The sequence below is a fragment of the Rhinopithecus roxellana genome, chromosome 11 (assembly GCF_007565055.1).
Source record: "Rhinopithecus roxellana isolate Shanxi Qingling chromosome 11, ASM756505v1, whole genome shotgun sequence".
In the NCBI taxonomy this organism is placed as follows: domain Eukaryota; kingdom Metazoa; phylum Chordata; class Mammalia; order Primates; family Cercopithecidae; genus Rhinopithecus; species Rhinopithecus roxellana.
In genome coordinates, this window is record NC_044559.1 from 106,753,774 (window position 1) to 106,780,107 (window position 26,334).

The following is a 26,334-nucleotide window of genomic DNA, read 5'->3' on the forward strand; positions in this document are numbered from 1 at the left end:
AAGGCATAACTCTTTTTTTTTTTTTTTTTTTTTTTGAGACAGAGTCTCGTTCTGTTGCCCAGGCTGGAGTGCAGTGGCGCGATCTCAGCTCACTGTAAGCTCCGCCTCCTGGGTTCACGCCATTCTCCTGCCTCAGCCTCCGGAGTAGCTGGGACTAGAGGCGCCAGCCACCACGCCCGGCTAATTTTTTTTTTTGGATTTTTTTTTTTTTTTTTTTAGTAGAGACGGGGTTTCACCGTGTTGGCCAGGATGGTCTCGATTTCCTGACCGTGTGATCCGCCGGTCTAGGCCTCCCAAAGTGCTGGGATTACAGGCGTGAGGCACCGCACCCGGTCAACTCTGTTCTTTTTACCTGTTAAACCGATACACTTTTATTTACATATGTTCCAATATCACTGATTCAATTTTTGCAATGGGAATTCTGCTTTCTACTCCAATAAACACATCATTTAATTGCAGTCTTGTTTGTTTCATTTCCTTGAGGTTTTCTTTTTTTGTGTACTTCTGCACCATCCATTCTCTTTCCTAACAGCTTTAAGCAGTATTGATTGACAGCCTACTCTGTGCCAGTCTTTCCTCCATAGGACTGGCCTCTAAGTCAACATTTCCAAGGGCTCTTTCTCAATTACCCACAGGTGGGTCAGCTGGCTTCTCTCTTTCCATGGGCACACCCGTCAGTCAGGTCCCTTTGCAGCTCCTTCAGTTGGCTTCTCATATTGTTCATCCCTTTTGTCAACAGAGTCAATGTTTTCTTGATTTTTTTTTCTTTTTTCTTTTTTTTTTTTTTGAGACGGAGTCTCATTCTGTCACCCAGGCTGGAGTGCAGTGGTGCCATCTCGGGTCACTCCAAGCTCTGCCTCCCAGGTTCACGTCATTCTCCTGCCTCAGCCTCTGAAGTAGCTGGGACTACAGGTGCCCACCATCATGCCCAGCTAATTTTTTGTATTTTTAGTGGAGACGGGGTTTCACCATGTTAGCCAGGATGGTCTTGATCTCCTGACCTGGTGATCCACCCGCCTAGACCTCCCAAAGTGCTGGGATTACAGGCGTGAGCCACCATGCCCGGCCTTCTTGATTTTTTTTTTAAACAAAAATCTCATGCTCTTTGAAATTTAATTATATTTCTTGGACTGAAATTTTCCTTTTTGTTTTATACTAAAAATATGTTTTTCTTCTGAATTATTCCTTTCCATTTATGCCATAGGGTGTTTCTAAACCTTCAAATGTTGTTTTAGATTGTATTGTTTTAATTACTTTTATTCTGTTACTCATCTTCAAAATAAATTAGACCTGGCGTCTGCCAATACACTGCATGGATAAATTCTCCTTGGCTCCAGTTCTTGTCCACCTGATTGCTCCCCAGGCTGATCTCAACCTCCTGAGCTCAAGTGATCTACCCGCCTCAGCCTCCCACCATGCCTGGTTGGAGCTATTTTTTAATGGGTACCGAGTTTCACTTTGGGAAAAAGGTGGTAACGGTTGCATAACAGTATGAATGTACTCAATACCACTGGGCTGGGTACTTACAAAATGTTAAAATGGTCATTTTCATTTTTGTGTTATATATATTTTACCATAACAGCAAAAATTAACTTTATAAAGTTTTATGCTGTTGGAAACTCTGGAAACAGTGGGAAAAGGGGGAAATTTTATTAAGTAAAAATTAATTTTGCAATGCAGATCTCTTTTTGCTAACTCAAACTTTTGTTTATTTCAATAAAGCCAAATCCAGTAAACTATTTGAAGCCAGGATTAGTCACAACTAAAAGGTTGGACTGTTTCCTTCAGAAACTGAATGTTTTTCTTGCCTGTCATAGGCTGGTGTGTTCCAAATAATAATGGAAATGTCCTCAAAAACAGAAAATACTGGTTCGTGTATATTTTAGGGACTGTTTCTGAATTTTCTATTCTTTTGTTCTTATCTCTTTATCTATTTATGTACCATTACCAACCATTTTAATCATAGTAGCACTTACATATGTTTTAATAACACACAGGGCTAGATTTCCCTGTGTAAAATAAAAACTATTTATTGCAATATTGTGGTGATAGTCAAAGATTAAAAACAATTTAAATGTCTTTCAACGTGAGACTGACTGAATAATTATGACCAGTGGAATAGCACAAAAAATAATGGGGAAGTTTTTAATGTTTGATATATAATGATCTCCAGAATATATGGTTAAATAAACAAAAAAGCGGTTGCAGTGGCTTATGCCCATAATCCCAGCACTTTGGGAGGCCAAGTCGGGTGATCACCTGAGGTTGGGAGTTTGAAACCAGCCTGGCCAACACGGTGAAACTAAAAATAGAAAAATTAGCCGGGCATGGTGGCGTGCACGTGTAATCCCAGCTACTCCAGAAGCTAAGGCAGGAGAATTGCTTGAACCCAGGAGGCGGAGGTTGCAGTGAGCCAAGATCGTGCCATTGCACTCCAGCCTGGGTGACAGAGCGAGACTCCATCTCAAAAAAAAAAAAAGTTTCCACCAGAGGTGCTTACATTTGTTGAACACTCACCTTTTTTTTTTTTTTTTTTTTCCGACATGGGGTCTCATGATGTTGCCCAGGCTGGTCTTGAACTTCTGGGCTCAAGTAATTCACCCACCTCAGCCTCCCAAAGTGCTGGGATTATGGGCATGAGCCACTGTGCCCAGCCTCTGAACACTCACTTTTTAAAATGTATTTATTTTTATTTTTTATTATATTTATTTACTTACTTATTTTTGAGACAGTCTTGCTCGGTCATCCAGGCTGAGTGCATTCGCGTCATCTCGGTTCACTGCAACCCCCGCCCCCCAGGTTCAAGCAATTCTCCTGCCTCAGCCTCCCGAGTAGCTGGGATTACAGATGCCTGCCACCACACCCAGCTAATTTTTGTGTTTTTAGTAGAGACAGGGTTTCGCTATGTTGGCCAGGCTGGTCTCGAACGTCCGACCTCGGGTGATCCCCCGCCTTGGCCTCCCAAAGTGCTGGGATTACAGGCGTGAGCCTCCTTGCCTGGCCCAAATGAGTGTTGGGCTAACTACTTTACAGTATTATCTATATCATTTCATTTATTGTTTACAAGGCAAAGGTAGGTACTGGCAAAATTATACACCTTGCCCAGGGTCACACAGGTGTGGATAGTTAAGCTTAGATTTAAAACAAATAGTGAGTCAGGCGCGGTGGCTCATGCCTAGAATCCCAGCACTTTGGAAGGCTGGGGAGGGAGGATCTCTTGAGCCCAGGAGTTTGAGACCATCCTGGGCAACATAGTGAGACTCTGTCTTTACAAAAAATTTAAAAATTAGCTGGGTGCAGTGGCTCTAGGCTATGGTCCCAGCTACTCAGAAGGCTGAGGTAGGAGGATTGCTTGAGTCCAGGAGGTTGAGGCTGCAGTGAGCTGTGACTGGATCATTGCACCCTACCCTGTGTGACAGAGGGAGACCCTGTCTCAAAACACAAACAAAAAAAGAGCAAATAAGGGATGGCACTTCCAGAACAGTGGAGTAAATGCCTCCAAAGGCCCGCGGCCCCATAAAAACAATGAGAACACTGGCAAAAATTGCAAAAGTCATTTTTTCAAAACATCTGAAATTAATTAAGGCTTGCAACAATCTGAGCATCATCGATTCAAGAAAAACAACTGAATCTCAGTAAAAACAGGAAGCTTTTAATATTTTAATTTGTCTTACTCTTATCCTTCTCTCCCCAGCTCCACAGTGGCCCTGAAAATGAACTTGACAATCATGGTAGCTATGAAAAACAGCAGCATAACAGTTATTTGAGAGGGAGGAACAAGTTTGGTGTAAATCCCCAAACCCTAATCTAAAGAGAATTGTCATTATTTGACCTGACTGAAGAATCCTGGGAAAGATCCCATTCTCAGGACTTACCTTTATTTGACTAATACATTCCTATCCTGAGGGCATTCTGTCAAACCAATCAGTGGCAATGATTTGCCACTGAAGTGACTGAGGCAGTGATACTAATTGGGCAAATAAAAAGCTGAATCAGAAACTTAAAAGGAGACCAGCCTGGACAACATGGTGAGATCCTATCTCTACAAAAAAAAAAAAAAAAAAAAAAAGGCATATTCCCAGCTATTCAGGAGGCTGAGGCAGGGCTTGAGCCTAGGAGTTTGAGGCTACAGTAGCCATGTTCACACCACTGCACTCCAGCCTGGTTGAAAGAGCAAGACCTCGCCTCAAACAAACAAACAAACAAAAAACTTAAAAGAGGCTCAAAGTGGTGATATGCACCTGTCATCCAAACTCTTTGGGAGGCTAATGGGGGATGTTTGCTTGAGCCCAAGGGTTGAGGCCAGCTAGGGCAACATAGCGAGATCCTTATCTCCAAAAAAAGAAAGAAAGATAGAAAAAGGGAAAATCTGGGGAATTAGACCTCTCTAGAAGGCTTTGAAATGCAGTAACAAACACACACAAACACACACACAAAAGGAAAGAGCAGAAAAAAATGCAATAACATACTCTTGATCAAGAGGTGATGAATATCATATTAAAAGTCTTTAAAGAAAAATACCATCAACCAAGAATTGTATACAATTTCACCAATACTATCCTTCACAAGCAAAGGAGAAATTAAGACTTTCCTAGCTTTAAAAACAACAACAACAAAAAAAAAACCACTGAGAAAAATTTGTTATTAGGAGAATTGTTCTCAAGAAATACTAAAAGGGGGCCAGGTGCGGTGGCTCAAGCCTGTAATCCCAGCACTTTGGGAGGCCGAGACGGGAGGATCACAAGGTCAGGAGATCGAGACCATCCTGGCTAACACAATGAAACCCCGTCTCTACTAAAAAAATACAAAAAACTAGCTGGGCGTGGTGGCGGGTGCCTGTAGTCCCAGCTACTCGGGAGGCTGAGGCAGGAGAATGGCATAACCCTGGGAGGCGGAGCTTGCAGGGAGCTGAGATCCAGCCACTGCACTCCAGCCTGGGCAACAGAGCAAGACTCCGCCTCAAAAAAAAAAAAAGAAATACTAAAAGGGAGTGGGAGGGGTTGCTCATGCCTGTAATCCCAGTGCTTTGGGAGGCCAAGGCAGGAGAACTGCTTAAGCCCAGGAATCTGAGATCAGCCTGGGCAGCAGTGAGACCCTGTGTATTTTTAAAATAAATAAATTTAAATTACCAAATTTAAAATCAAAAATAAAATAAATTCTTCAGGTTGAAATGAAAGACATTATACAGTTACATGAAGAAAGAAAGAACACTAACTATGCAGGTCAATATAAAATCAATATAAATGTATTTTGTTTGTAACTCTTTCTTCTAACTGATTTAAAAGACAACTGCAGAGAGCAATAATTAAAAAGCTGCGTTGACGGACTTATAATGTTTAAAGATGTAATTTGTGACAGTAATAGCACAGAGTGGGAGAGGGAAAGGAACTATATTGGAGCAAAGTCTTGGTATAATATTGAAGTTAACTTGGTACTAATTGGAACTAGATTGTCTAAAAACGTTCATTGTAACCCCCCAGGGCAGCCAGTAACAAAATAACACAAAACTATACAGAAAAAGAAACAACAAGGGAATTAAAATAGTACAGTAGAAAACGTATTTAACATGAAAAAATGTAGTACTCACGGAGTAGAACAAAAAAGGTATAAACCATCTAGAAAATAAATTTAAAAAATTATAAACATGTTTTACTTTATCAATAATTGAATGTAAATGTAAATGGACTAGCACTTTGGGGGAGGCTGAGGTGGACAGATCACCTGAGGTCAGGAGTTCAAGACCAGCTTGGCCAATATGGCAAAACCCTGTCTCTACTAAAAATACAAAAATTAGGTCTGGGCGTGTTGGCACACACCGGTAATCCCAGCTACTAGGGAGGCTAGGCTGGAGAATCACTTGAACCCAGAAGGTGGAGGTTACAGTGAGCCGAGATCATACCATTGCACTCTAGCCTGCGCAACAGAGTGAGACTCTGTCTCAAAAAAAAAAAAAAAAAAAAAAAAATCCATTAGGAAAACACAATCATTATAAATATATATGTACCTATCAACATAAACCCAAAATACATGAAACAAGCACTGACAGAATTGATAAGAGAAATAGACAATTAAAAAAAATACCTGGAGACTTCAATACCCACTTTCAATAATGGATAGGAAAAGAAGATTGATTAAAAAAAAAAAAAAGACTTTCCACTGGGCGTGGTGGCTCGCGCCTGTAATCCCAGCACTTTGGGAGGCTGAGGCAGGCAGATCACTTGAGGCCAGGAGTTGGAGACCAGTCTGGCCAACATGGCAAAACTCTGTTTCTACTAAAAATACAAAAATTAGCTGAGCACGTGGTGGCACACACCTGTAATCCCAGCTACCTGGGAGGCTAAGGCAAGGGAATCGCTAGAATCTGGGAGGCGGAGGTTGCAGTGAGCCTAGATTGCACACCGCACTCCTGCCTGAGCCACCCAGTGACACTCTGTCTCAAAAAAAAAAAAAAAAAAAAGAAAAGAAAAAAAAAGACGTTAACAACATTGCAACATTGTAAACCAACGAGACCTAACAGACATCTATAAAACACTCTACTTAAGGAGGCAGAATACACATCTCAAATGCACATAGAATGTTCTCTGCAATGAATCATATGTTAGGTCACAAAACAATAAATTTGAAAGGACTGAAATAATAAAAAATATTGTCTCCAAACGCAGTGGGATGAAATTAGGGATAATAACACAAGAAAATTTGAAAAGATTCACAAGTGAGCAGTAGACAACACACTTTTAAATAACCGATGTGTCAAAAAAATCACAATAGAAATTTAAAAATACTTTGAGAAAAATGAAAACGAAAATATAACATACTAAAACTATGAGCTGCAGTAAAAACAATTATCAGAGGAAATTTTATACACCAAATGCCTCTATTAAAAAAGAAGAAAAATCGGCCAGGCATGGTGGCTCACGCCTATAATCCCAGTACTTTGGGAGGCCGACACGGGTGGATCACGAGGTTAGGAGTTAGATACCAGTCTGGTCAACATGGAGTAACCCCATCTCTACTGAAAACACAATAGCTGGGTGTGGTGGTGGGGCCTGTAATCCCAGCTACTCCGGAGGCTGAGGCAGGAGAATCTCTTGAACCCGCGAGGCGGAAGTTGCAGTGAGCCAAGATCACCCCACTGCACTCAGCCTGGGCGACAAAAGCAGAAACTCCATCTCAAAAAAAAAAAAAAAAAAAAAGAAGATATAGAATTGAAGAATTGATGGGTGCAGTCAACCACCATGGCACATGTACACCTATGCAACAAACCTGCACGTTTCACACATGTATCCCAGAACTTAAAGTATAACTATATATGTGTGTGTGTGTATATATATATATTTTAAAGGCCAAGTGCTGTTGCTCACATCTGTAATCCAGCACTTTGGGAGGCAGAGGCAGGTGGGGTGGATCATGAGGTCAGGAGTTCGAGACCAGCCTGGCCAAGGTGGTGAAGCCCCATCTCTACTGAAAAATACAAAAATTGGCCGGGCGCGGTGGCTCACGCCTGTAATCCCAGCACTTTGGGAGGCCTAGGTGGGCGGATCACTGGGTCAGGAGATCGAGACCACCCTGACTAACATGGTGAAACCCCATCTCTACTAAAAACACAAAAAATTAGCCAGGCATGGTGGTGGGTGCCTGTAGTCCCAGCTACTCGGGAGGCTGAGGCGGGAGAATGGTGTGAACCCGGGAGGCGGAGCTTGCAGTGAGCCGAGATCGCCCCACTGCACTCCAGCCTGGGGTGACAGAGCGAGACTCCATCTCAAAATAAATAAATAAATAAATAATAGATAAAAAGACAACCCAATAGAAGATGTCCAAAGGATTTGAATATATAACTTTCTAAAGAAGATATACAAGAAGCACATGAAAAGATATTGAGCATATTAGTGATTAGGGAAATGTAAATCAAAGCCACAGTGAGATACAACTTCATACCCATTATGATGGCTATATTCAAAAAGACAATAACAAGTACTGGCAAACATGTAAAGGAGAGAGTGTTGGCAGGGTAATCAGACACTATCAAATACGACTTTCTGTGATGATGAAAATTTTCTGTAAATCTGTATTGCATTGCCAATATGGTGACTGCTAACCATATGAATACTGCCTGAAATGAGCACCTGAAAGTTGAAGTATAAATAGAAGTTTTAATTTTATTTAATTTCAATTAAAATAATTGTGTGTGGGTTGGGCACAGTGGCTCTTGCCTGTAACCCCAGGACTTTGGGAGGCCGAGGCGGGTGGATCACCTGAGGTTGGGAGTTCGAGACCAGCCTGACCAACATGGTGAAACTCCCTTTCTACTAAAAATACAAAAATATGTCAGGTGTGGTGGCACCTATAATCCCAGCTACTTGGGAGGCTGAGGCAGAAGAATCGCTTGAACCTGGGAGGCAGAGGTTGCAGTGAGCTGAGATCACACCACTGCCCTCCAGCCTGGGCTACAGAGGGAGACCCTGTCTCAAAAAAGAAAAAAGAATAATAAATAATAAAATAAAATAGTTGCATGTGGTTGGTAATCGCCATATTAGCACAATATTTTGGACCATTATAATATACAGCTTCCCCAGAGGAATAATAACCTTTTCTCTCTCATATGCAGTAAGGTAAAAACTTACAAACTATGTATCAGATACAAAAAAAAGTTGTATTATTTATAACTCATCTTGTTCTCAAGCCCCAGTTCAAGTGAAAGTGCAAGAAAAATCTTTGTATTGCCAGGGAAAAGCAAATCAGCCTTCTTCTGTTTAAGCACTGTCTCTTTCAGTCCGTACCAGTTCCTTTTGTTAGATAATCAACCTATTCCTAGACTTCCACCAGGTTGCCTTTCTACCTTGAAATTGCTTCCCCCTCTCAATCCTCCTTAAGTGGCATTGATTGAGGGGAACTTCATGCTTCATCAAAGCAGGGGCTGGGCACTGTGGCTTATGTCTGCAATCCTGGCAGTTTGGGAGGCTGAGGTGGGAGGATCCTTTGAGTCTAGGAGTTCAAGACCAGTCTGGCCAACATGGCAAGACCTTGTTGCTACAAAAAGAAAAAAATTTTTTTGAGATGGAGTCTCACTTTATTGCCCGGGTTGAAGTGCAGTGGTGTGATCTCAGCTCACTGCAACCTCTGCTTCCTGGGTTCAAATGATTCTCCTGCCTCAGCCTCCTTAGTAGCTGGGATTATAGGCCTGCACCACCATGCCCAGCTAATTTTGATATTTTTAGTAGAGATGGGATTTCACCATGTTGGCCAGGCTGGTCTCAAACTCCTGATCTCAGGTGATCCACCCGCCTTGGCCTCCCAAAGTGCTAGAATTACAAGCCTGAGCCACCGCGCCCGGCCTACAGAAAATTTTTTTTCGGAAATTAGCCGGGTATGGTAGCTCGTGCCTGTAATCCCAGCTACTTGGGAGGCTCAGGCAAAAGGATCACATGAGCCCAGGAATTTGAGGCTACAGTGAGCTATGATGGTGCTACTATACTCCAGCCTAGGCAACAGTGAGACCCTGTCTCAAGAAAAAAAAAGAAAAAAAAGGCAGGTATGAAGAAAAGACAGTGCAATATGGCTTGGCTGCTCTGGCCTGGGCATCCGTGCTGGAGATCATGGATGCGTAGCTTGTCCCTCATGATTGCTTTAGGCACTCTGTCAACATCAGCTGCTAAATTCTAAGGTTCCTTTTCCCACCCTGGTCTCCAGTTGTAAGGTCCCTGTAGCATGCAGCTTGTATATTCTGACCCCAGGTCTCCTTTAGAATTTCAGTTTTCTTAGCATTTCCATATGCCTTACGGAGCCTTGTGTGAACTTTTGATTTTTTACAGAGATCTGCAGTTACTAAAGAATGCAGACACCATCTTGGGCCCATTTGCCTAGAAACCTCCTCAACCATTTCGAAATTAGCACTTGGATGCAGTCATGTGTCTCTCGCCTTTACAGAATGGAGAATGTTTTCAAAGGGGTTTTTGATTTCTTGGATTATGCACTGAGAAGTCAGGAGAAAGAACCCCTACACTGAGTCCCAAAAACTTATTTGAATGTTTCTTCCCAGAGTGTGAACCTAAACCTTTTCCCCCCCTTTCTTTCTTTCTTTTTTTTTTTTTTTTTTTTTTTTTTTTTTTTTTTTGAGATGGGGTCTTGTTCTGTTGCCCAGGCTGGAACGCAGTGGTGCAATCTCCGCTCACCGCAACCTCCGCCTCCTAGGTTCGACGGATTCTCCTGCCTGAGCCTCTCAAGTAGCTGGGACTACAGGCGCTCACCACCACGTCTGCCTAATTTTTGTAATTTTAGTAGAGACAGGATTTCACCACTTTGGCTAGGGTGGTCTTGAAATCCTGACCTCAGATGATCCACCAGCCTCGGCCTCAGAAAGTGCTGGGATTACAGGCGTGAGCCACCACACCCAGCCTTTTCCCCCTTTCTTGCTTTTCTTTCCCCTCCTTCCCTGAGTCTTGGGCTCTCTAACTCCTTTTCATGACTTGGATCTTCTCTATACACGGCTTTATAATAAAACTCAATTCCCCAACATCTAAGCCTTACTTTTGATATATGAAAGGATGCTTTAAAATTCTGAAATCCTTTTCTTATAATGAAGTCTGACTTGCCAGGCCATTTTCTCATGACTGGTTTTAAGATCCTAGTTTGCTTTGAAAAATCTGAAAATTGACTTTTTCATCCTCTTTTCCATTTGTGACCTAACAATCCACATTCTCTCCAGAGCAAATGATTGCCTCAGAATTAAAAAAAAAAAAAAAAAGATTAAAAATCTCATTCCATCACTAGGAAAAGCAAAACATATTAGCATATTTTTAAAACCATTACTAGAGCTACTTCCTGAAAGCTGGTGAAGCACTCTTGCACTAATTCTAAAAAGGGAACCTCTTCCTCTGAGTGAATGCAGTCCACACCAGAGCTTTCAGCTTGGCGCACAAAGCTCAGATCCTACTTAATCCTCAGCCAAGTGTGCTGTGTATGAGTAACCCGCATAACCACACATGGTAGTCCTGGATAGCGCCCAGGTAACACGTATATGTATTGCACAATTTTCCTCAGTAGACATCTGACACTGTTGTTTTCTTGATTACCTACTCTCTCCGGAAACTTCCCACGCCAGCCTCAGGGTGGTTCAAATAGTTTCGCTGCTGCTGTTTGAACATGCCCCTACTGCCAAAGGTGATAAGTGGAAAGAAGATGAAATTCAAGCTGATGGTTAGGCATGGTGGCTCACGCCTGTAATCCCAGAAATTTGGGAGGCGGAGGCAAGAGGATCACTTGAGCCCAGGAGTTAAAGACCAGCCTGGGCAACAGGGCAAGACCTCATTTCTTAACAACAACAAAAAAATCAGGCATGGCGGTGTGAGCCTGTAGTCCCAGCTACTTGGAAGGCTGAGATGGGAGGTTGAGGCTGCAGTAAGCCACAGTGAGCTGTGACGACGCCACTGCACTCTAGCCTAAGCAGCAGAGAGACAACCTGTCTCAAAAGAAAAAGAGGAAGAAGAAGAAAAGGAGAGGAGGAGGATGGACGTTGTGGCTCATGCCTTTATCCTAGCACTTTGGGAGGCCAAGGTGGGCGAATCACAAGGTCAGGAGTTCGAGATCAGTCTGACTAACATAGTGAAACCCCGTCTCTACTAAAAATACAAAAATGAGCTGGGCATGGTGGCGCATGCCTATAGTCCCAGCTACTCGGGAGGCTGAGGCAGGAGAATCACTTGAACCCGGGAGGCTAAGGTTGTAGTGCGCTGAGATAGGGCCACTGCACTCCAGCCTGGGCAACAGAGTGAGGGTCTGTCTCAAAAAAATAAATAAAATACAAAATAATATTTAAAAAAGAAATTTAACTTGGAATAATCAGATTTTCTTTTTGGGAGATATGGGTTTGGAATGGAAGGATTTCAATCTCAGACTGGGCTTCTTGAATGCAGTAGAAGGGAAAACTTGGGATTTGAATTTATCATGCTCTCCACCATTTAGAAAGGGCAGTGAAAAAAACCTTTTCGCAAAGAAACAAGACATTTATTGAGAATGCTGCCTGGGTTCCTGCTGTTCTTCCAAATTATTCATTCTAGTACTTCTTTTTTTTTTTTTTTTTTTTTTGAGACGGAGTCTCGCTCTGTCGCCCCAGGCTAGAGTGCAGTGGCGCCATCTCCGCTCACTGCAAGCTCCGCCTCCCGGGTTGACATCATTCTCCTGCCTCAGCCTCCCGAGTAGCTGGGACTACAGGCGCCCGCCACTATGGCCAGCTAATTTTTTGTATTTTTTAGTAGAGACGGGGTTTTACTGTGTTAGCCAGGATGGTCTCGATCTCCTGACCTCGTGATACGCCCGCCTCGGCCTCCCAAAGTGCTGGGATTACAGGCGTGAGCCACGGCGCCCGGCCCATTCTAGTACTTTCTTAGGACTGATTACTGATTGCATTTCTATTTCTGATTTCTTTATGCCTGAATTTTTTTTTTTTTTTTTTTTTTTTTTTTTTTTTTTTTTTTTTTTTTTGAGACGGAGTCTCGCTCTGTCGCCCAGGCTGGAGTGCAGTGGCCGGATCTCAGCTCACTGCAAGCTCCGCCTCCTGGGTTCACGCCATTCTCCTGCCTCAGCCTCCTGAGTAGCTGGGACTACAGGCGCCCGCCAGGTCGCCCGGCTAGATTTTTGTATTTTTAGTAGAGACGGGGTTTCACCATGTTAGCCAGGATGGTCTTGATCTCCTGACCTCGTGATCCGCCCGTCTCGGCCTCCCAAAGTGCTGGGATTACAGGCTTGAGCCACCGCGCCCGGCCTATGCCTGAATTTTTATAATAAAGTCTTTTTTTCTCCCACCCTCAACTGATGATAGCTTGAGCTATTTTCTGTAACTTCCAACGAAAGAAATACTAACTTTACGTGGATTGTCATTTGTCTCTAGAACTTTTTTCAGAGACTAGGTCTCACAGTGTTGCCCAGGCTGGAGTGCAGTGATATTCACAAGTCCAGTCATTTCACGCAACAGCCCAAACTCCTGGGCTCAGGTGGTCCTCTTGGCTCAGTCTCCTGAGTAGCTGGGACTACCTCAAACTTTTATTTTCCCCCCACATCAGATGGGTAACATGCCAACATCTTAACAAGGTTTGATGGAGGCACATCTTACACATAGCGTGAAAACCCAATCATCATGCTTATGAACTATGAAAGAATCAGAACTTTTAAATTTGTTTTTTTTAGTTGTATCAGAGTCCAGTCAGGAAACAAAAATTACTATAGCTATTTCAATAAGTAAGGGATTTATAAAACCATTGGAAGAGTTTGATACTCAAAGTTCAGGGAAGACCGTCAATAGCTCCCAGTTCACCAGTAGGCTCAGAGAATGAGGTACTTGTTGTACCTGGCCAGGTTAACTGCTCCAGAAACTGCTCTGTTACAAATGCTTACAAAATCTTACTGAAGTTGAAAAGGGAGGTGGAGAAGGAGATGTTGAAGGAGATGTTGGTTCAGCAGCTTCCAAAATTAACAAGAGATTTACTCATCTAAAAACCATACTGGCCAGGCACGGTGGCTCATGCCTGTAATCCCAGTGCTTTCGGAGGCTGAGGTGGGCGGATCACGAGGTCAGGAGTTTGAGACCAACCTGGCCAACATGGTGAAACCCGTCTCTGCCAAAAATACAAAAAATTAGCTGCGTGTGGTGGCAGGCACCTGTAATCCCAGCTACTTGGGCGACTGAGGCAGGAGAATTGCTTGAACTCAGGAGGCGGAGTTTGCAATGAGCCAAGACCATGCCACTGCACTCCAGCCTGGACAACAGAGCAAGACTCCAACTCAAAAAAAAAAAAAAAAAAAAAAAAACCACGGCTGGGCATGGTGACTCATGCCTGTAATCCCAGCACTTTGGGAGGCTGAGGTGGTTTGATCACTTGAGGTCAGGAGTTTGAGACCAGCCTGGCCAACATAGTGAAACCCCATCTCTACCAAAAAATACAAAAATTAGCTGGGTGTGGTGGCACATGACTGGATTCCCAGCTACTCAGGAGGCTGAGGCATGAGATTCACTTGAACTCGGGAGGTGGAGATTGCAGTGAGCCAAGATCATGCCAAATTCACATGTGGAAGTCCTAACCCCAGTACCTTTAAAGATATTACTAAGATAAGGTCTTTAGGGTGGGGCCCTAATTCAGTATAAATGTTGTCCTTATAAGAAGAGGAAGAGACATCAGGGATGTGGGTGCAGGTGAGGGCACAGTAAGAAGGCAACTATCTACAAGCCAAGAAGAGACACTTCAGGGAAACCAACTCCGCATACTTCTTGATCTTAGGCCTCCAGCCTCCAAAACTGTGAGAAATAAATTTTTGTTGTTTAAGCTACCCAGTCTGTGGTATTTTGTTATGGCAGCCCTGGTAGAGTAATATACTCCTCCTTACCCTGTTTTCATGGAGAAGGTGGTCATGTCACATAGTGGTGGTGGTGGGGGTGGTGGGTACCTGGGGTGTCAGGGGTTGAGGAGGCAGGCAGGTTTAGGGGGAAAACCCTGATTGCCTGACCCCTGGCTTCTTTCCACTAGTTCTCACTGCTACTCTACATTCTGGTCTGTGGACCACTCACTTCCAATGTAATGTTCTAGGATACCATATCGTGAATTAACTTTTCAGAAGTCTGAGATTCTCAGGATGTGGTGTGCTAGATAATAAGATTAGCAATTATGTACCAAAATAATCCAAATTATGATTTCGCCTGGAACATCTCTTAATTCTTCTGAAGTGAGTCTTTATGATGGCTAGCAATCTGCTATTTCTGAGCGAGATACAGAAATTTCAATTTCTCTTCATGCATATGTGCCGAATTTTCAGTTACACACGGTTTTTCATGACCAAATTGATTAGTCTGAGTAGACATCCATGAAATGAAATGTGCAAGGTCCGATTTACAGTTTTAGCCCTAGGAATACATCATTAGGTATATACAGCCACTGTTTTTCCTTATTCTGTTGGGATTCTTTGAAAGGCATTTCAGTATAATTTATTTGCACAAAATCCACAGAAAAATACTAACTCAATAAAGAGTATAAAGGTGCACATTACGGGAGAGAAGTTAAACTGAAAAAGTTAGCGTGATGCCCTTAATTTAGTGTCACAGTGTCTACCTGCAATTCTTTTTTTTTTTTTTTTTTTTTTTTTTTTTTGAGATGGAGTCTTGCTCTTGTTGCCCAGGCTGGAGTGCAGTGACATGATCTCAGCTCACTGCAACCTCCGCCTCCGCCTCCCGGTTCAAGCAATTCTCCTGCCTCAGCCTCCTGAGTAGCTGGGATTAAAGGCACCTGGCACCACGCCCAGCTAATTTTTGTATTTTTAATAGAGACAGAGTTTCACCATGTTGGCCAGGCTAGTCTCGAATTCCTGACCTCAGGTGATCCGCCTGCCTTGGCCTCCCAAAGTGCTGGGATTACAGGTGTGAGACACTGCACCCAGCCCTACCTGCAATTCTTAATGTTAACTCTTGAACTTTTAGTCACTTATACTTTTCACCATACATCAAAGGCAACAGAAATACGTAGTTTTCCCTTTTTTATTATTTGAAGCAAGGAATTGTTTCCCTACTTGCATTTTCTTTGTCCAGCTTCATCGAGATATACTTAAGTTATTTATTTATTTTGAGACAGGATCTTGCTTTGTCACCCAGACTTGAGTGAAGGTTCGCCATCATAGCTCACTGCAACCTCAGCCTCCTGGGCTCCTCTAGCATTAGCCTTCCGAGTAGCTAGGGAAGCCACCATGCCCGGCTCAGAGGTATAACTTAGTTGCAATAAAAGGCACAGATTTTTTTTTTTTTTTTTTTGAGATGGAGTCTCAGTCTGTAGTCCAGGCTGGAGTGCAGTGGTGTGATCTTGACTCACTGCAACCTCCGCCTCCCAGGTTCAAGTGATTATCTTGCCTCAGCCTCCTGAGTAGCTGGGATTACAGGTGTGCGCCACCACGCCCGGCTAATTTTTGTATTTTTAATAGAGATAGGGTTTCACCACGTTGGCCAGGATGGTCTTGAACTCATGTCTTCATGTGATCCACCTGCGTTGGCCTCCCAAAGTGCTGGGATTACAGGCGTGAGCCACCACACCTGGCAAAAGGCACAGATTTTAAGTGTGCAATTCAAGGTGATTTGACAAATGTATGTAGTTATGTAACCCCCAGTACAGTGATGATATTGAATATTTCCATTACGTCTAAAAGTTCACTTGCATCCGAATATTTCCATTATGTCTAAAAGTTGACTTGCATCCCTTTGGTGTCACCCCACCACTACTACAGCCTTTGGCAAAGTCTGATCTGATTTCTATCACTGTAATTTTGCCTTTTCTAAAATTTCATAGAAGAGGAATCATACAGTTTGTTATTTATTTATTTGTTTGTTTGTTTGTTTGTTTGAGACAAAGTTTTGCTCTTGTTTCCCAGGCTGGAGTGCAATGGTGCAATCTTGGCTCACCACAACCTCTGCCTTGTGGGTTCAAGCAATTCTCCTGCCTCAGCCTCCCGAGTAGCTGGGACTACAGGCGTGTGCCACCACGCACGGCTAATTTTGTATTTTTAGTAGAGATGGGATTTCTCCATGTTGGTCAGGCTGGTTGCGAACTCCCAGTCTGAGGTGATCTGTGCACCTCAGCCTCCCAAAGTGCTGGGATTACCGATGTGAGCCACCGTGCCGTTTTTTTTTTTTTTCTTTTGAGATAAGAGTCTCCCTCTGTCACCCAGGCTGGACTGCAGTGGTGTGATCTCAGCTCACTGCAACATCTGCCTCTTGGGTTCAAGTGATTCTCCTGCCTCAGCTGCCTAAGTACCATGCCCAGCTAATTTTGGTATTTTATGTTTAGTAGAGATGGGGTTTCACCGTGTTGGCCAGGCTGGTCTCGAACTCCTGGCCTCAAGTGGTTCACCCACATTGACCTCCCAAAGTGCTGGGATTACAGGTATGAGCCTCTGTGCCCAGTTCGTGCCTGGTTACTTGAAAAAATACATACATTTTGTAGAGACAGCCTGTTGCCCAAGCTGGTCTCAAACTCCTAGGCTCAGGTGATCCTCCTGGCTCAGCCTCCCAAAATGCTGGGATTACAGGTGTGAGCCATTGCGCCCAGCCTTTTGGCTTGTTTTAAAAACTGATTTGTCATCTTATTACTGAATTGTAAGAGTTGTTTGTATATTAGGGTACAACTCCTTTATCAAGATATTTGTTTTGCAGATATTTTCTCCCAGGTTTTGGTTTGCCTCTTCTTCCTTCTTTCTTCTTCCCCTCCTCCTCCTCCTCCCCCCTCTTTTGTTTCTCCTCCTCCTTCTTCTCCTTCCTCCTCCTCCTCCCCCTCCTCTTCCACCTCTTTCTCCTCCCTTTCCTCCTCTTGCTTTTCCTCCTCACCTTTAAGGCATGAGGGATAAGTTCTTTGAGTGAACTTTACATGAGCTGCAAATATTTGTACAAGGTTGCACTATCCACTGGATTTTGGAAATATCACTGTATTAGTCCATTCTAGCACTGCTATAAAGAACTATCAGAGACTGGGTAATTTATAAAGAAAAGAGGTTTAATTGGTTCACGGCTCTGCAGGTTGTACCAGAAGCATAGCAGCTTCTGCTTCCGGGAGGCTTCAAGAAGCTTCTGATAATGGCGGGAAGGAAAAGAGGAAGAGAAGCGTCTCACGTGGCAGGAGGGGAGCAGGAGGCAGGCGGGGAGGTGTCATATACTCTTATTTTATTTTTAAGACATGATCTCCCTCTGTCACCCAGGCTAGAGTGCAGTGGTGTGATCTTGGCTCACTGCAATCACTGCCTCCCAGGCTCAAGCAATCCTCTTACCTCAGCCTCCTAAGTAACTGAGTCTACAGGTGCTCACTACCACACCTGGCTAATTTTTCATGTGTTTTGTAGAGACGGGTTTTTGCCATGTTGCCCGGGGTGGTCTGGAACTCAAGTGGAACTCAAGTGGAAGTAGTTCATCATGTTGGTCTCCCATTTTGGGAGTCAAGCGAGTCTCCCGCCTTGGTCTCCCAAAGTCTGGGATTACAGGCGCAAGCCACTGCACTGGGCTGCCATGGACTTTTATTTTTTTATTTTTATTTTTTTTGAGACAGAGTCTCGCTCTGTCGCCCAGGCTGGAGTGCAGGGGCGCGATTTCCGCTCACTGCAAGCTCCGCCTCCCGGGTTCACGCCATTCTCCTGCCTCAGCCTCCCGAGTAGCTGGGACTACAGGCGCCCTCCACCACGCCCGGCTGATTTTTTTGTATTTTTAGTAGAGACGGGGTTTCACCATGTTAGCCAGGATGGTCTTGATCTCCTGACCTCGAGATCTGCCCGCCTTGGCCTCCCAAAGTGCTGGGATTACAGGCGTGATGTCATACACTTATAAATGAGCAGATCTCAGGAGAACTCACTGGAGATCATGGGAAGAGTTCCAACAGGATGCTGCCTAACTATTCACGAAAAATCTGACACGTGATCCATTCACCCTTCCCCCACGTCCCACCTCCAACATTAGGAATTACAATTCAACATGAGATTTGGCCGGGATACAGATTCAAACTATATCAATCAGTAACCTAGGAAACTTGACGGCATTTTCAGTAGTACCCTTAGCTAAATTCCTTAACCTATGTAAGCTTAAATTTCCTTATTTGATAAAGAAGGAAAATATTTATATTATCTCTCAGAGTTGTGAGAAGAAATCTGACAGTACTTTTTGTTTGTATTTATCATGATTATTATTATTATTCATTCATAGCTCAACTGCATGGAAAGTACGTTGAAAATAGTAAATCAGTATTACCTCCCTAATCACTTCCCCAATGTTGTTGAAATGTGTCAATATTTGGATACATGCAAACCGAGTGATTTGTACAGTTAAATCTCAAGTAGAGACCGAGATCAATAATACATTAAATTTTAATAACTTGGATTAAGTCGTGTTTGGGTTAACGATAAGTATCAAAAGATAACTATTATACCTATTCCAGATATCATGGAAAGTAATACATTTATTATTGATTTATAGACCACAGAATCCTTGATGGAGAATCTGGTGGCAAGGGGAAGTTAACGCTTTTAGTAGGAAACTGAATTTTTCCTTTCAGAGGTTGAAGAGGGAAACTAGTTCCCTGGGGCCCTGAATAAGGCCCTAGTAAAGGCAATATTCAATAAATACCTGGTGATGGCAATTTTTAATTTGGTTGAGTGATGTTGTTAATGCTATAGTTATTTTGATTCTAAATGACTTTATGGAGATACATGGACATATGGATTTTACAATGATCTTTAGTTTCCTCTTTGGCCTTTGGACAACACTTTTCGTAGCTGATTATATCCAAAGCATTTAATGTTCCCGTTGAAGTGAAGAGCTTGAAATATAGGGCCTTTTGAGACTATTCCAAAGCAGGTGATAAAAACAAAACAAAAATCCAGAAGCAAAAAACGAAGGGCCAGGGTGGGTGGCTCATGATTGTAATCCTAGCAGTTTGGGAGGCTGAGGCAGAAGGATTGCTTGAGGCCAGGGGTTCGAGACCAGCGAGGGCAACAAAATTGGATCCCTGTCACTACAAAAAATTAAAAAGCTCAGCCCCAGTATAGTGACCCTCGCTTATAGTCCCAGTTACTCCGGAGGCTGAGGCATGAGGATCGCTTGAGTCTAGGAGGTCTAGGCTGCAGAGAGCCGTGATTGCGCCACCACCACCGTACTCCAGGCTGGGTAAGAGTGAGATCCTGTCTCAAACAAACAACCCCCACCCCTAAAAAACCGTGCACTTGACTTTAAAAGTGTAGGAAGATTACATGCCAAGCAGAGTCACAGAAAAGAGAAATTAGGGCAGGAAAGCCCTATAAGCTATGTATGTTTATTTTATAATTGAGTCTTTAAGGGTATGGAATTCGTACTCAACTTGTACCCCCAGTGTCCAGTACACCGCTTGGTAAACAGCTGGCAATCAAGAAATCTTTGCTAAATTTTAAATTAATTGATGGGGGCGAAAGTTCAGAAAGTAAAGCCTGACTCGCGTTATTTCTAAGAAGGCAGAGGAAGTAAAAATCTAGTTTTCCGTACTCTGTCCCTTTTTAATCCTTCTGTGAATGGATGTCCCTGATTCACTGACATTTCCTAATTAACCAAGTTCTGCCAAGTTTCACATGAAACTTGGGGAACCGATTTCACTCCCCCAGAATCACCCTGTGGCGCCACCTTCCGGAGCTGTGAGGAAACTCCGGACTTCCCCCCAACACCGCCCCCTCCCTCCACCTTCGGTCTCCGCTTTCTGCGCTCTGCCTCGTTGTTTTCAGAGGTGTCTGCGCGCATGCGCTTTGGACGGACAGCCTAGTCTAAGAGAGACTACAATTCCCAGAAGACAGTGCCAAAGAAAACAAAATCCCGCGGCCCGGCGGGGGGAGGGGGGGAAGAAATGAAGGCTCGCGAGAGAATGAGGTTCAGGCGGCTGCGCGAAGTGGGTGGAGGGAGACCCGAGAGAGTGAGGAAGAAGGGGAGGAGGTGCTGTCCCACAATACCAGGCGGGAGGGCGGGTAGTCGGTTTGTATCCGGGCTGTGAGGTGCTCGGAGCCTCGGCGGACCTTGCTGCCTCTGTCTCTTTAACGCGAGAGGAAGCGATGCAGAGGGGTGGAAAATGGCAGAGCTGCAGATGTTACTAGAGGAGGAGATCCCGTCTGGCAAGAGGGCGCTGATCGAGAGTTACCAGAACCTGACTCGGGTGGCGGACTACTGTGAAAACAACTACATACAGGTGAGGCGTGCTGGCGGCCGGCGGGCGCTGGCCGGGTCGAGGACCCGCCGGAGTGACCAGCCCACTGGGCGGGGTGGGGAACTGCCCTGACCTCAGCGGCTGCCACCAGCCCGAGCCCCTACCGCAGCCCCAACCCCAGCCCCAACCGGGGACAGAGCGAGTGGCCGGGCTGAGGTAGTCAGGCTGCGATACAGGAAGTGGCTGTGGTAGTGGAAATCGATGGAAGGGGAGAGAAAATGGGCGAGGGAGCCGGGAGCCCGCCGCCGCCGCAGCCCGGCGCCCCCCTCGCGTCCGCCTTCCCCAGGGCCGGGCCACCGGGGTCGCGCGCCCCCCAGGTAGCCTCCAGTCCGCGGGGCTGGCGTCCCGGAGACCCCCCTGCTGCCGCCGCGCCGCCTCTCTGCGCCCGGAGAGGAGAGGGCAGGGACCAGGCTCAAGCCGCAGAAGGGATAGGACCAGCGGGGTGTGTGTTGTGTGTCGGCGGAGGGTGGGGTGGGGGCGATTATGTCAGTTTCAGCCCCCAGAGGGTGTGTCTTTTATTTATTTATTTATTTTAAAAAAATTTGTCATGAGTCACATTACACCGACCTCCCGGAGGAGAGGAGGAAGCGGGTGTGGGGAGTGAGGGAGGGCGTTTGAGAGAAGTTAATCTTAAAATTCCTTTAATTGAAGGTTTGTAAATCTGCCTGCTTGTCCATTTTCAAGTCGGGTTCTCCCCCCACCATCGTTTTCACTTCCGCGCCACCGTAATGTATTCTAAGAGGTTGTTAGGGCTGCTATCATTAATTATCAAACACGAATTGTTTTTAACTCCTTGGAAAAACGGCTTAAATACTCTCCCTTCTCCCAAAAGTTCTTGAACTGTAGGCTTCATAAGTAACTTAAAATAGACTGGTGTCATCGCTGGTTGCTTATTTTCTGAGGTTTCTCCCTTAACAAGCTAAGTAAATGTATAGTATATGAATCCAAATACTCCGAACTACAACGTAAAAATATCAGTTATTGTAAATTAGAAAACTCTTGGGACTTGGTGACAGATGCTGGTTTGTTCATTTCTTTTTGGATGATTGGAAGTGAATTGTGTGTGGTAGTTTGTTTTGAAGATCTTTAACTGTGGAAACCAACAGTTTGCACTAGAAACAAAGTAGCACAGTCCTTTGTATAAATATAAAGCCACCAGAAATGCTCTTGCTTTGGTAAGGCAAGGCCAGGACGTGCTTTGAAAGGTTAGGGTTATTGCAATTCAGAACTAAATTATTTATAGAGACGCCTCCCATGTGATTATAATTTTTAAGAACCAATGTTTCTGTGTTGGCAAATGCTTTCCCTCTTTATTTTTAGAGGGAGATGCTGTTTTCAGAATGTTTTGAATATTTTTCAATTTTGATGTTAGTAACATTGTATCTTCAGTAGCACTACTCGGAATTTATCTTCACAATTTTTTTGTCAAGTTTTTACTTTAGGAATTCTTCGGATAAGTAAACTTGTTGAATACCTGCCACATCTACTGTATCACTTTGTTTATGCAAACTTTATATTTAGCCCTTCGAAACTTAAAAATCTAGTAGAAAAGTGGCTATAGTTTGCAAAAATAAAAGTGATCTTGTAGTTTATCGATATTAAAAATAGGCAACTTTTATTCAACTTAACATGAAAAGCCTTGAAATTGAGGAGAACCTTAATTTGCTGAAAGTTTTAAAGATTTTTGATAAGCCAAAAGGAGAGCACAGTAAGTTAAATTGCTCCCTTTCCAGAAAAGTTATGTCTTCTCTGTAGAAGTCAGTAGATAAGTACTTCATACAGGGTGGCTCCTTTTTGTTTTGCGTGTTGGGAAATCTGACGAGTATATAGTGTGGTAACTATGTGTTGGCAACTGTTGGTAACTGTAAACGTGTTTTAACCTGTGTACTATTTCTTTTTCAGGTAGTTGTATGCTGTAATGCTTTTTTTACCCCTCTCTGACCCCTTTCCTTTACTCCTCTTGCTATGATCATGTAACTTTGAAGCACTTTAAAACTTCTTTGCTAATATCTCTAATTAAGTCATGTTATTTCTCATACAGTCTCTCACTTTATAAAATGTTAGTGCCATGGTGCAGGCCCCGTTTTTTTATTTTCGTTTTTTGCGGGGGTGGGGTGGGGTATAATTCTAAATCTGACACCAGTGAGGTGTTTTGTTTATACTGGAAAAAAAAAAAAAAAGAATTCACACAAAGCAATGATGATCTAAATACCTTAGTAGCTTTTATTCATTGGGCTACAAGATCCAGGCCACTAGTTGCTTCCCTAAGGGACTCAGACAGGGTCAGACTCAGAAAGTGATGTGGAAGTTGATGTGGTAGGTGGTGCTGATGACTTTGGTGCTAAGAATGGGGAATAAATAATATTAGAAATATCCATTAGGGTGTCTGTTGAGGTCTTTCTATATCCTTCCTGTGACCTGATTGGGTTATTTATAACTAATACTCTTCGTAAATATACCTCTTCTCAGTGAAAGTATGCAGTTGATGTGTGCTTTGAGAATTTTTAAATAAGGTGAGCTAAGTTATTGCTTGGGTGATTTTTGTTCTGAGATTCACTTTTCATTTCATTTTTCTGTAGTTTGAAAGTGCAGTCCAGTTTAGCTAAGGTGTGTAGCTGAGAAACTCTTTTGGCTGTGGTGCATTTAAGTTCTTGGGGCAGTTCATTAGTTCTTTGGTTCTGTTGGCTTTATTAGATTGTATTATTAATAGCAAAACATCTGAAAAGATTCTACGTTAAAAAGGACAGTTTTTTTCTTTCTTTTCTTTTTCTTTTTTTTTTTTTTTTTTTTTTGAGACAGAGACTTGCTCTGTCACCCAGGCTGGAGTGCATTGGTGTGTGAACACCACTCACTGCAGCCTCCACCTCCTGGGCTCAAGCAATCCTTAGCCTCCCATGTAGCCTCCCACCTTAGCCTCCCATGTAGCTGAGACCACACGTGTGTGCAAGAACAGGGTTTTAAAAGTTGCCATGGGATAAATAATATTAAAAATAGAAAGCGTTTTTTCTTTTTTTTTTTTCTGTTTTTTGAGACAGGGTCTTGCTCTGTTGCTCAGGCTGGAGTGCAGTGATGCCATCATGGCTTACTGCAGCCTCAACCTCCTGGGCTCTGGAGATCCTCACACCTCAGCCCCCACAGGTAGCTGGGACTACAGGTGCGCACCACCGCTCCCAGCTAATTTCTGTATTTTTTTGTAGAGATGAGGTTTTGCCATGTTGCCTAGGCTGGTCTCAAACTCCTGGGCTCAAGCGATCTGTCTGCTTTGGCCTCCCAGTATGCTAGTATTACAGACATAAGCCACTGCACCTTGTCAGAAGGTGTTTTTCATTTTTTTTGAGATTGAGTCTCGCTGTATCACCCGGGCTGGAGTGCAATGGCGTGATCTCGGCTCACTGAAACCTCAGCCTCCTGGGTTCAAGCGATTCTCCTGCCTCAGACTCTCAAGTAGCTGGGATTACAGGTGCCCACCACCACCCTTGGCTAATTTTTTGTGTTCTTAGCAGAGGCAGGGTTTCGTCATGTTGGCCAGGCTGGTCTCGAACTCCTGACCTCAGGTGATCTGCCCTCCTCGGCCTCCCAAATTGGGATTACAGGTGTGAGCCACCATGCCTGGCTGAAAGTGTTTTTGTATAGTATTTATGTAGACATACAGAGGAGACTTTTCCATCTTTGTTTAATATGACCAGATTGAATTTTTCATGCCAAGGACAGTGCTTAACTTGAACACACATGTTTAGCCAGTTCTCTGTGCTCTACCTTAGAGTTAGTTCATACTGCCTTTGTTATGGAAACTATTTTGGGAAATAGGAAGGAAAGCTGAGTGAAAAGGAGTAGAAACTGCTTAAGAAGATTTGTCAGGATGCAGATTGGTAGGCTGGGGGTAAGGACAGAGAAGTCTTCATACAGCTTAACTTTAAAATTTAATTTTATTTTTTGTCTGGAGTTCTACCAGGAGCTTTATTTGGGTTAACAAGTATGTTCTAAAGTCTGGGAGTATGAAGGGGATATCATCCCAGTATGTTACTGTGAGCTACTCACTTCAGCTTGCTTTCCTCCTCCTGTGACATTTCCTTCATTAGCACATTTAATCTCAGAAGGCGGGTGATTTTTGAGCAGGATCCCTTTGGAGTAGGTAAAAGCTAACATTTCTGATACTGTACACTTTATGCCAGTTTATAAACTGCGTCACTTCTTTTTTTTTTTTTTTTTTGAGTAACTGATGGACAATTAGAGGTTCAGAGGTATTAAATACCCAACCTAAAGTTCAGTAGCTTGTATGAGGTGGTGCCTGGAATCAAACCCAGATTTTCTCAGCTCACTGCAACCTCCAAACGATTCTCCTGCCTCAGCCTCCCGAGTAGCAGGGACTACAGGTGCGTGCCACTGCACCCAGCTAATTTTTGCATTTTTAGTAGAGACAGGGTCTCACCATGTTGACCAGGCTGGTCTTGGACTCCTGGCCTCAGGTGATCCACCCTCCGCAGTCTCCCATGGAGTTGGGATTACAGGTGTAAGCCACCATGCCCAGTCTGGAATGGGATTTTTTGTTTTTTTGAGGTGGAGTCTCTCTCTGGAGTACAGTGGCACGATCTCAGCTCACTGCAATCTACACCTCCCGGGTTCAAGTGATTCTCCTGCCCCAGCCTCCCGAGTGGTTGAGATTACAGGTGCCCACCACCATGCCTGGCTAATTTTTGTATTTTTAATAGATATGGAGTTTCACCATGTTGGCCAGGCTGGTCTCAAACTCCTGACCTCAGGTGATCCACCCACCTCAGCCTCCCAAAGTGCTGGGATTACAGGCGTGAGCTACCACGCCAGGACCTGAATGGGGTTCTTATGGCAACATAGGGGATAAAAACAGTGTGTGAATAGATAAGGGTAGAGGGTAATGTAATTGCCTCTATTTATTGAATACCTACTCCATTGCAGTCTCTGCTGGTTGGTTTTGTATTATCTTTAAGCCTTACAAACTCTACATGACAGACAGTGCTGTCTTACATACGAGGAAATTAGGACTCATAAAAGTCAAGTTTTGTTTAGTCATAGAGCTAGTAATTGGCAGTCAGGACTTCCTTCTGACTCTGGCAGACTCCATAGGCTGTGCTCTTTTCATATACTGTTTCCACATGAATGAATCTGGAACTCAAGACTGGTTTAGGAATACCGTGGAATTAACAGATTAGACTGGTATTGGGCAAGCCTGGGAACCTAACAACTCTTTACCATTGTTTCCGGTTTGTAACTATAAGAAGAGGTATGTTTGTAATTTAGGGACTTGCCCATATCACCAAAGGATGGTAACTTTAGCATCTGAAATGTTTCAGATTACAGAATTTTTTGTTGAATTTTGGAATATTTGCATTATATACTTAATGGTTGAGCATCCCTAATCTGAAAATCTAAAATCCAGAATAGTCTAATGAGCATTTTTTTTTGTGTCATGTTGATGCTCAAAAAGTTTTGGGTTTTAGATTTCCAGATTAAGGATACTGAACGCTGTATAGGAATTATAGGCTAGTTTTTCACTGAGCTCCCTGGATCCTTTTTCTTTTCCTGCATCCTTGCCTGTTTTTTTTTCTATTCTTAGTCTGTGTTGCAATTGTGCTAA

At 43.6% G+C, this 26,334-nt stretch overlaps 1 protein-coding gene and 1 non-coding gene across 16 annotated transcripts in view; one reads left to right on the top strand and one right to left on the bottom strand.

Annotated features, from left to right (window-relative positions):
* Positions 1–13,049: 13,049 nt before the first annotated feature.
* On the bottom strand, positions 13,050–13,152 carry LOC115900605. Its single transcript, XR_004060274.1, has one exon. It is a non-coding gene; the product is annotated as a small nucleolar RNA U13 (small nucleolar RNA).
* Positions 13,153–20,365: 7,213 nt separating this feature from the next.
* The window catches only part of ABI1 (abl interactor 1), a 117,878-nt gene continuing 111,909 nt past the window's right edge, over positions 20,366–26,334 (top strand). For all 15 annotated transcript variants that reach the window (XM_010381439.2, XM_010381443.2, XM_030940037.1 and 12 more), the window contains exon 1: positions 20,366–20,705. In XM_010381439.2, the coding sequence (XP_010379741.1) occupies positions 20,589–20,705 (117 nt within the window). In that variant the 5' untranslated portion in view covers positions 20,366–20,588. The remainder of the gene's footprint in view (positions 20,706–26,334) is intronic.